General features: G+C 35.2%; 1 protein-coding gene across 6 annotated transcripts in view; it reads right to left on the minus strand.

Moving 5' to 3' along the window:
• The window catches only part of Vps13D (vacuolar protein sorting 13D), a 571,041-nt gene that overhangs the window by 485,477 nt on the left and 73,335 nt on the right, over nt 1-12,229 (minus strand). For all 6 annotated transcript variants that reach the window (XM_081740126.1, XM_081740128.1, XM_081740131.1 and 3 more), the window contains exons 6-7: nt 10,531-10,710; nt 7,948-8,642 (exon numbers count right to left, since the gene is read on the minus strand). In XM_081740126.1, the coding sequence (XP_081596252.1) occupies nt 7,948-8,642; nt 10,531-10,710 (875 nt within the window). The remainder of the gene's footprint in view (nt 1-7,947; nt 8,643-10,530; nt 10,711-12,229) is intronic.

Raw genomic sequence — 12,229 nt, forward strand, 5'->3', positions numbered from 1 at the left:
GACAAGGAGATACATGCTCATATGTGAATGATGCGCTGTGTAGAGAGCGCAGGTTCAGCTAGTTTACAGTATAATTTGAAAGCAGTTTCTTCTATTCTTTTGAAATTATTAATATTTCTCCGAATACTTCACGCGAGAGATTGAAATATACGTAATTGTATTTCCATAAAGATTTCCAACCTGAGGTTTTGTGACATATTCTGTGTAAGAACCAGCGGTGGTCGAATAGGTAGCATTAGGAAGTCATTAATTCCATTTTCAAATTAAAGAATGTCGAAATTTCGGAATTTGGGAATTTTGCAATTGTAGAAAATGAAAATCTTATGATCAAAAATATGAAACATGACAAAAATTTGGACACATGACAGTATTGTTGGGAAGAAACAGTATAAATCCATACTTTCGTTAATCGGGTAATGGAAATAAATTCGAATATTTTTATTGTCATTTGTTGCTTAAATGTGCTTAAAAATTTTGCTACATTGAGATTCCGAGATTCGGAATGTCCCGAGTTTAATAGAACATTTACAACGAATATGAGTGTCATTGAACATCGGAAATTCAAACTCATGTTTGTTTAGAATGGGTTTGTAGTGTGTTCATGTTAGCTAACTGGCAGAATGCGAGATTCCCATCGACTGGTGTTAAGTTTAAATCAAACAGAGACTTTTTCTTTATTAGTAAAATTGCACACAAGCTGCTACAAGAAACATTTTCAGAAAAGTTTCGGTAGCCTTAGAAAGGGCTGTTTAAGAGTTGCGGTGAGGACATTTATATTGTGTCAACAACCCTTCTGCGTTTATTACAGATTTCACGTTCTTCGGCCATGAAATCTTTTAGATGGCCATAAATCTATCTCCTTCTCTACCTTCAACCATGACTAGGAAATGAGAACCCACAGGTCATCTCGAGTTCATGCTGGATCTCCCTCAGGCCAACTGTCCGTTAGAGTACACTTCAGTTCCGCCCACATTTTTCATGGGATTGCAGTTTGTTTCACGAAGCGGTCAGTAAATTATATCCATCTCAGGCTGCTCTGTGAACCATACGGGAAGTATGTATTGGGGCTGGTCTTGCTGAAATTGAATGACACTATGGGGCTGAAGAATTCTGCACGGTGTTAATTCAGCAGACAACTAACAATTAATTTCCTTTGATTTGTCGAGTATCACCATTCAGACTCACAAAGTGCCGCGGCACTCCGATTGATAATTACAAATATAAATGCATTTCTAGCGTATAGGGGAAACTACCCGGTTAACCAATACCGACGCTCTCAATTTTACCCTCGGGGCCGCGGTGGGTCAGTAGTAGAGCGTTCACCTCTGGTGCATGGGGTCCCTGGTTCGATCCCAGATCGCGCCAAATGAACTTTGTGGTGGACAAACACCGTGTGCGTGGGTTTTCTCGGTGTTCTCCCGTTTCCTCCCACTTTCTTCATTTTATTCATTTCTCATCCTCACCGTCTTCTTTAGCCTAGCCGGCATAATCGTGGGACGTAAAACTCAAAGATTTCATTTCATTTCACTTTTACATTAGATAGCGAAACAACGCAATGTTTAGAACACGAATTTATTGTGCGAATAATGGGATGACAATGGGTGTTCCGTCCAGCCGGGGTTTTGAGCTTCTAAGTTTAACGTAGGAACACTTGTATCCAGTGTTCGAAGTGGAAAAAAAAAAAACAGAGGTGGTATGTTTTATTACAATTTTGACTTGACATACCGGCTACCTAAATGTTGAAATGCAGAGAAGATATGTTGCCTAAAAGATTGCATTTCTATTTACATAATGAATGAAAACCATTGGAGAGCTTCTTTGTAATAACGCGGGAGGGGGGCATGGAGATACTTTGATCCCCTCCAACTTTCTGAAAGGAAAAAAACACGTTGTATTATAGAGAATTATACAGGAAAATGCTCAAAAACCAAATGAGGATATTAATAATTTCCTGTGGCAAAACTCTCGGTCCCCCACTCGACTGTGGGGTCCGCTCCTACAATAGACAATTTCTAAAATTGCCCATGCTCAAAACACAGCATTTATATGCATTAAGGCAAGAAAACATACATATACACACAAACATAACAAAGAAACAATTGAATGTGGCACATCTAAATATAAACTAGATGAACTTCTTTGCAGACACTCATTTTAAAAACAAAAAGTACAAAAAAGGTAAGAAAAATGTCGGTATTGTTAAGTTAGAAATTATTTCTATATAAGAAATAAAACCTTCTACGTGCAAAACTATTCGTCAATTACTGTGTATAAAAATGGATTTAATAAAGCTAGTTAGCATTTACTTTCCAGTGACGGTATGTTTTAATAATGGAAAAACCAGAGACGGTATGCCTTCATCACTGAAAAACCAGAGGCGGTATGGCATACCACCGCATACCGTCTCACTTCAACCACTGTTTGTATCCCTACCGGATATTAAACCTGATACCATTTGAAAATGAATAATAAGGAACAATACAGCCTCTTCTGTGTTTTGGTTTAGCGTAAGACATGACTGTTCATTGTCTTAATTTATAATTCCACTTTTAATATTATTGCTCTGACAAGGATACGGAATCCTCGCCGATTTGAATGAAACTTTGAACACTTGTAGAACATCAAAACATAATCGACACGTATTTTTTTGTTTCGGCAATGGTGAAGATTTAAGGGTTGAAACCACCCTTTCAACGTTAGGGGTGGTCTCTAAGCATAAACCGAAAACAATCATTTAATTCAGAAGAAAACATACTGCCAGGAAGTATTAGGACAGCTGATTCAGAATCTGGCGTTAAAATTACAAAATTCAAAGTGGCGGATCGAATATAGTGATTACAATTACAAAATGTCTTCTGGTTTGAAATTCTCTGCGTTAGCCGAAAACAATTATAGTTGGCAGAGATTACTGCGAGGAGGTTGCAGACCAATTTGAAACCCTTTTCTGTACTTATTTTAATGGGATGCTTGATTAATGAGTTTCTGCACCTCTCATTATAGCGTTTACAGGGACACAAACAGTAGAAATTGTGGCACAGTCAATTACTCTATGACTCTCAGCTACACCATACAGCATTTACTTTCTGAAAATGGTGTTGTTATTACCGTTGTTAATTATTATTTAGGAAAAGAATAGAACATTTGGCCCTATAGTCCAAAACAACCTCTTTTAATCTGAAAATGTCCTTGTGAAAGCATCAAATTTGGGAAAATTAACATAAAGTCTTGGGAGATCATGGTTTCAAGAGGTTTTTCTCCCAATGTATAACGTAAAGTAAATATTATTAGATTCATGGAGTGGTCACAATTCATCAACTTTTCAACCTATTTTACGAACAAACGAGTACTTCAAAATACAAACCATTCTGCACTAACAACTGGCAGGGTTCAGCCTCTTGATGTGTTCGTCTTTAGGCCGTGGAAAAACTTCTTGAGACATTTTACTGATACTGCCCTCTAACATAAATTTACATCTCCGTAATAATATAATTTAGATCCAAATCACTGATTCATAATCAGTTTTCTTCTCCCAGATTTGTAAATCTTATTAGATATGTGTGATACAAAAACAGTTATTTGGAAGAAGATTGTGCTGCATTTTGCGATTTATCACAGTTATTGCTGTAATAATGTGAGCTTGGTGTAAACAATGTCTACGAATCACACAGTTTTTTACGAAATAATATTACTGTGAATCGTTTTCTCAATAAATTCATAATTATAACAATTGAGGATATCTGAAGTTCTGCCATATTGAGAGACGAGGGGAATTACTATACATAAGTATCCCGAATAGGGAGAGGTGCTGAGACACATTTTAATCACGCATTCCGTTAAAATAAATGGGTTTCAAAACAATAGAAAGGGGTTTCAAATCGGTCTGCAACCTTCTCGTAGGAACCCCTGCCAACTATAATTGAAGGGTAAGGGAAAAAAGCAAGGAATATTCACGTATCAGGGCTCATAGTGGTCTGGTCTCTTGTAAATAGTTGAAAAGTGACCAAAAGCACACGAAAAAGTGACCAAAAGCACACGAAATAGTGACCAAAAAGTGACTAAAATCTCATCATGCCCCTTTTTTCCTTTGTCAATTTCTCCATCACCTCTCTCTCTTTGTTGTTTTGTTTCACCTTTTCTTCTTTACTTCTTTTTGAGCTTCCTCATTTCTTAGGTTTTCTAAGTATGCTTTTTATTTAGTAAGCAGACTTAGCAGATGTAAGAAGCTTCTGAGTAAGTGGAACCAGTTCTTGCCTATTTCCGAATTTCTTCATCCCAGACATTATATTTAACTTAGCACTGAGAGTTCTCAAAGCCAGGAAATATTCAAATTAATCACCTACTCTTAAGAAGAATATACAAAAAGCATTACATAAGACGAACATGATGAACCCCCCACCCCCCACCCACACCCACACACACACACACACACACAACGTTGAGCGGAGCGTTAACTATTACGAGAGAAAAATAAAAGACTATTATGATAGAAGAAAGAGTAGGCACAGAAGGGTTCTCAGCCCCACCTTGAGAGCTTCAGCATCCACCAACCATCCACTGTGCTTTAGAAAGAATAAAAGCTGAAGTGAGAATAAAGCTGACTGTTTCACATGTGGCAGCAAGTACTGAAGCTTTCAGAAGAGTAATGAGTAACAAATTTCTGCGTTTTTCCATTTATTTTCATAGTATTTTTCTTAGAAAACTGCCAATGCAAAACATAAATCACACGAAAAAGTCACTTTACCTCCCAAAAAAATAACTTTTAGTGACAAATTTGAAAAAAAGTAACTTTTAGTGACCAACTTGAAAAAATGTAACTTTTAATTAAAAAAAAAAGTGACTCGCTATGAGCCCTGATGTGTGTGCTTTATCAGGTGCTCTGTCCTATCTATTGGTGACTCTTGGTACTATTTGACTGTATATGCCATGCATGCGTAGATGTAGAAATGTCCATGTAAAAAAGAGAAAAAGATTTAACTAACGCTATTCTTTTTACGCGGTTTTCAATATTAAAACGCCGTTTTCTTGAAAATGCAGTTTGGTGACATTCCTTCTTTTTTTTCCTTGCCCTTCAATTGTTCTTAACTAACTGCAGAGAATTTCAAACCAGAAGGCATTTTGTAATTGTAATCACCATATTGGATCTCACATTTTGAATTTTGTAATTTTGACGTCAGATTCTGAATCAGCTGTCCTGAAACTCCCCTTGCAGTATGTTTTCTTCTATATTAAATGATTGTTTTCTGTCTATGCTAGGAGAATACCCCTAACGTTCAAAGGGTGGTTTCTACCCTTAAATCTTCACCATTGCCGAAACAAAGAAATACATGTCGATTATTTTTCGATGTCCTACAAGTGATCGGTGAGTGACACTTCCGTAAGTCTCCTTGTGAGACTAGTAGGTCTTTTCTGTTTGATTAGCTTTCTCCATTTTAAGAATTTATCCTAGCAGGTAACTGGAAGACAGATAAAAACTGATTTCAGATTTGGGTTCAGTAACCCTAATTATCGATTAAAATCTAATAATTCTAAAGCTAATTAGAGTTCAGCTTATTAAAGACTCACGGTTACGAGGTCATATGTCAATTAAAGCAGTTAGAGATAAATTATTTCAGATCTTATTCAGTGACTACATTTATTGGTCAGTTTCAGTTCTTGTGACTAACGTTGACATAAATAAATAAATAACGTTGAAACAGCAGAGAAGGGCTCTGGGGTACCCGAATTAAATAATTCTTGTGCTCTTTTATACTGAGCGTGAGACGGCGTACTTTGAATGCAGTGGTTCGGAGCTAAGTTAACCACAATTTTTAGGAAATGTATTCAGAAACTCACAGATTTGTTAAAGAGTCAATAATGTAATTATATAATCAGGATGGAGATTGGTGGTAATACCAAGTGACTACATACAATTGACATAAAAACTCTGAAAGAGCGTAATATGGAGTTAACATTGGCTGTGCCCACGAACTTAAATGTGACAGGAGACAGAATACAAAGATATTTAAAGAAATTTATCATCTGAGCTGCGGGAATTTCCTTTTGTAATAAAAAGATTAGCAATCCAATTTTGCCTTGCTTTTACATTATCAATAGTTATTTTTCGAAATTAAAGTTTTTTATGTGTATCTTTTTTCTGTGTTCTGTTTCAATTGTTCAGATTCTCTAATGTTCACTCAGGAAGATGGATATATGTTTTATACAGGGTGGCCCAAAAGTAGGTATACAGTTCCGTACTGATCGATCATGATATTTTATATCATTTATTTATTACTATCCATACAGGTATTGATTTATAGTTTTTTCCTTATTTGTTCTTAATTCATTTTCACTTATACCTTAAGCTCGGAACAAACAAAAGCAAATAAATTCATTATATTAATAAATTAAAATGCCACACTTGATCGATGCTGTTCTGTATACCAACTTTTGAGCCACCATGTATACTAAACTGATTTCATGAACGCAAGCACATACAAACTAAAGCCTGTGACAAACATCTTGGCATTTCAGCTAAATTAATGTACGCGAGCTCTGACGCGATGTTGCCAAGTGGTAAGGGGGTGCGGCTATGACTTAGCTAAGCAGACGAACTACAGCGCGATCAAGTGGCAGGGAATAGACTGAAGTGAATGTGTACAAAATAAACGTGGCAATACCGCAGGCCTCTCATTTGCTAGCAGCATTTAAGGGAACTTGGAGCGCCGCCTTCAAATGCCAAGATGTTTGTCACGCCGTTTAGTAAGGAAGGCAGAACTTCTTTCCATATATGAGAGAGAGCGATGAAAGTTTTACCACTTCCATACTGAGCATTGACTTGAAAACCTATGGAAAGAAGTTCTGCCTTCCTTACTAAAGCAGAATTTAGTCTCTTAGTCTGGCTTGTGGAGATTGTAAACTTGCTGTGGACATGGATTTGGGGATATTGAACTTGCTGTCTGGAACTACGATCAGATTTTGAATATTCTCAGTTTACACCCGTAAGTTCTTTTTACGCCTCTGACTGTATTTCAAGAACGTAAATCCCATGCTGTAGAGAATAGTGAGAAGTAATCTCTGTATGACAAATAGTTGCAGACAAATACACTACACACTTTATTTACTGCCATTACTCGATTTACTTAATTTGTATTTAACATTCACATATACCAACGTTCTGTCAATACTTACCACATCTCAGATGTTATATTTTAAACATAATAATTACTTATACCCTGAAATGAATATATGAATATATAGAGAACAGATTTAATGTAACTATTTTAGATAATTATTCATGTATTGAGGAATAAATCTTTACATACCAAAAAGTTTGACCCAAATGGTAATCGAACTCACGACCTTACGATCAGCAGTCCCGCGCTTTAGCAATGAGCAAACACACACACCTCTGCCGAGTTCTTTCTGAAGAAATATAACTGAATTCCCAAGGCAATGACATTTATATCTGTTGCAAATGCTGTTTTCGTTTTTGGTCCTTTGTCTTTATCTTTTTTATATTTATGTTCACTGTCTTTCCTTTCATTGGAAATGTTATTTTTCGTATGGAAACGTGTGTGACATAAAAACCAGCACGTCTCAACGCATGCATAGTTTCGAAATATTGTATCATTACTTACTTCCATGAACGTTATTTTTTTCTACACTTACTAACATTTCATCATATCTTACTGTACTTAAAAGGAGAGAGGCACATGGACACAAATCTTTCCCAATTGCGAAAATTGGCTTGGAGGTTCGGACCTGGCATCTTTGGTTTACTGTTTCGGAAGATACCTGAAGTTGGACTTAAGACAATTTTCAGTTCAAAACAGCCTAATAAATGCGGTCAATCGTTTAGGAATAGAATGTACATAAAAATAAATAAATAAATAAATAAATAAATAAATAAATAATAATAATAATAATAATAATAATAATAATAATAATAATAATAATAATAATACTTACTTATTTCCAGTGGGCAATACATTCGATAACGCAGCTACTTTTGAATCCGTAAGTAATTTAAACGTTCCTTGTTTCAAAGTAAAATTAAATTGCCCGAATACTGCATCCCTCTTCAGAATAGTATTATTTTCTAGCGAGTCTGAGAGAACATCCAGTATCTCCTCTTCCAGATCCGTTTCACTAGCACTAGCCTTTACCTGCGCCTCAGTTGAGTCGACTGTTTCTGACTCTTTGGGCACGCTAGAGTACCATCCCCACCAGAGAGGAAACCATTGAAGTAAAACACTGCGACCAGATTGAGCACACTCTTTCTCGTTTTTTGATCGCTTTCCTTCTTCAGGTTTGACTCTATTCATAGCAACTTCGCGAAGGATTTTAAGTTCTTCGTAACTTAATTCTTGTTCCATCATATCCTTGTGGCTTTTCATTTCTAATGGCAATGTCACTGGGTTCAGTAAATGTTTCATATATACATTTATATATTGCACATTATCTTTGGCACGTTTTAATAAAAAATTCCAATTTCGGCTCCTATAACGCCTGTTAATTTTATCAATATGGCAATTGATTGCATACGTCCACCACAATCTAGCATTTCCCTTCACACCACAATCTGGTCTCCATTTCCTGTAGCGCCGATTCTTATTAATAAACTCCAGACCACGCGAGCAACCCACCATTTGGCCATACTGGCCCTGCAAGTAAAATTAATAAGTTATGCAGAAACATTATTAAAAATGATGAGTGTAAGCGCTAAATCCGTCGATTACGGAGATTTTTCTCAACTTCGGTTACTTAACCTGTGGTCTTTTTCCCCAGGTTAAGATACTCATGTGAAGTTCGAATCACTTATAAACACATTTTGCAGTTCAAGCTAACGCGAACTGAATCAGTTAAATGAAGAAATGAAGAAGGACAGCTTAAGAGAGATTCTCATGTTACGTTAGTAACTACAGATCTCTCACAGTGTAGAACTTATAGTTTCAAGTAGTCAAAACTGTCTAGTAAAAATTTTACACACGAAATCAACGGAATTAGTATTTTCACTCATCATTTTTAATATTTTGATTTAAAATGTTTCAATTTCAGTCTTTAAGTACATATTAAAACACAAAATACCTACTTCAAGTTTCACAACGCAATTAATTTTGTAAACTACATGTTATTATTACAGGTAAATATTTTTGTATTTCCAACACCAACTCTATTTGTATAGAAAGCAACTTCTAACTAGCAAACTTTTTAAAATAGAAAATAAATACATAAATTAAGAATCTCTTAATAAAAATATAGTGACTCTGGACACAATAAGCTGATGAACCCTACTCCTCTTAGTTTTGTTTTTCTTTCTGTACTATTTCTTTCCTTTCTGCTTTTTTCCCTTTTCTGTCTATGAAGTGTTTAGCGAAAGCTTATTTCTTATATACCAGTGCTTTACTATGCTCTGTTAAATGTTTAATGTGTATATGACACTGAACCATGTGAGAATTAAAATTAGTTCTAAAAGCTAGTATTAATATTTGTTCCGGTAATCATTACTGAATTTGTTAACATATTTATTCTACCCTCATAGAGAAAATCTAAAACTAGTGTCTATATGGAGCAACTTAATAATGTAAAGACTTACAACAAAAGTTGCCGAAAAGTAAATTTGTATTATATGCATTCATTAACTCCTCACAAAAATCTATTACAATACTTCCTCACGCATAGAGTAAGTGTAGAACTCACAAATGTATTAAAAATGAACAAAGCACATGACATTCAAAGTACGACGAGTCTATCCAATTGCTCAGTTAAACAAAAATAAATAAATAAATAAATAAATACAAGTACTATCACGAAATAATTAAACAAATGGAAGACTGACCAGGTACAAGTATAGCTAAATGAATATGTAGTCTTGTTAATGTTATCGTTCCATATCAAACTGAAGTTAGCACTAAAGGCATTTATATGCTAAATAATACATCCTGACGAATCTTTTAGACATGTAGTGGACTTTACAACTCATGTTTATCGTGATTTCAGTTTCTATAAAACTACACACCTTATTAATTACATAACTACATTCATTAATGAAACGAACTCCAATAATAAACAACTATTTTATGTGCATTAATTGTAACACTTCTTATCCATAGCAAGTTGGTCATTATACACATGTTATCACGGTTTTGTAATGTTTGCGCATTAGAACTACAACCTGTGAATGCTTTGAAACGATAATAAATATTCCCGAAATAATAATAATAGAACTTCATATTCCTTATTTTTGAGTAATTAAGTTTGCTTTTATTTACATATACTTACAGAATAAGTTAAAGGTAGCTTCTACATGAAATATACCCTTATTAAACTAGTTCTTCCCACAAAACTTGTCAGACAATTATTTAAGAGCACACTCCAACCTATTTAGCATCTCATTGCTACATATAGAAAATGGAAGAATTTCAACACTACCGTATATATAATTATTGAGCATTTATTCGCAATTCAATATAAATCTACATAAAAAAGTTTAAATATTTTTTTTTACTTATTTCTAGCAAGACACACACTTAAATGAATTTAAAAACTCACATCACTTAACATAAGAGGTACTTCTTCAAGTTGAAGATCACATATGATACGTGGTTGGTTTTTAGAACGAAGAGGTTGCTCAGATCTGTTTCTCTTGATATGTGCTTTAGCACTTACTGGAGATAATATATAATCATGTTTCTTTTCTTCAGATTCGTTAATCGAGTTGAGCATTGCAACCTGAATAAAAGAGAAACAAAATTACCATTATTCGCATCGAAACATTAATTTAAGTTGTAAACACCAATATATAAGAATCGTAATTTGAGTTTCAAGAAACGTTTTAACGCTAAAGTGAGAAAAACAAAATACAACAGTGCAAGCTGATGGTGGTGAGTAGGTGTTAGGCATGCTTAGAGAGCAAAAAGTAGGTCTTCAGATTATTGTAGGCCAAAGGATGACTGTTGTCCGGTAGCGGCATCTAGCAGACTAGTTGCATCGCATTATATTCACTTTTTCTCTAAAGACTATTGTGTCTTCCAAGATGATAACGAACCTTGTCATAGCGCAAGTTATGTGCAGGAATCGATTAACGTTGTGTGAATTTCCATCATCTTCCATAATCCCCAAAACCCTTAATTCTCTACTGAACACCTATGAGATGCCCTGGCACGACAAATACAGACTCTCGAGATATCCCCCACCTCCATCTTAAGAGTAAAAGGCCGCATTATGAGCAGTTTGGTTGCCCATATTAATGGACGACTACGATTCATTATATCCCTATCATGTTGGATCTCTGTACGGAAAGAGAAAAAAGGACTACATTTTATTAGGTAAATAGTCATGATTCAGTAATTAATCGGTATATACAGCCTTACGTAAGTCTCGTCTATCATGCACATCAGGGGCCTATTTATACTTAAAGTTATATCCTACTTTATACTTTATATGTAACTTGTATTTCCATGCAATAAGCGTCAACTTTTAATCAGATGGACAAATATCAGTGAAATTCTTAAAAAGAAAGCAATAAATAACGTGGGTCCTTAATTCCTGATTCGGGTTTCTGACAAATATATACTCGACACTGAGTCTTAAGGATGTCTATTCAAAGTTGAGATACCAATAAAGAAAATGGCTAATAAAAGATAATAACAATATTAATATTAATGTCCGGCAGTCTAAAAATTATTGAGGTTTTTGCGCACGAGACTGTGTCAGTGTCCCAAATTTCAGGCTATATAAGCCGTAGCAGGTCAGGTTTAACATCATTTGAAGCTGACAGTTGAAGCTAGTAGATGTACTAAAAGTGGTGAAATTCTTCGAAACAAAGAAGGGGGGGGGGGAGATATATTGTTTCGTGAAGATGGGTGAACTTCCAACAAAACTGTGCTCTATTTTACAATGTTACTTCCATAAAGGTTCCGATGGTGCGTAGTCCCCTAGAGAAATTTGTGCTGTTTATAGGTAGGATACATCATCAAAATCAACTGCCAAAATGTGGTTTAGTCGCTTTCGTACTAGGAATTTCGATGTTCAAGATGCTTCTCGCAGTGAGCGATCAAATACAGCAAAAGAGGATAATATTCTGGCAAAAGTCGAGCAAGATCGGCCAGTAAGCAGCCATGAATCGCCAAGGACATCCATCACCACACAGTATTAAATCATTTGAAAAAAGCTAGCTACAAAAATAGCGTCTATGTTTGAGTGCTATATGGTTTGACTGAGAAAAATATTTATTCGGTCGAATTTCTAC

The sequence above is a fragment of the Thermobia domestica genome, chromosome 15, assembly GCF_964235325.1.
Source record: "Thermobia domestica chromosome 15, izTheDome1.hap1.1, whole genome shotgun sequence".
Taxonomy (NCBI): domain Eukaryota; kingdom Metazoa; phylum Arthropoda; class Insecta; order Zygentoma; family Lepismatidae; genus Thermobia; species Thermobia domestica.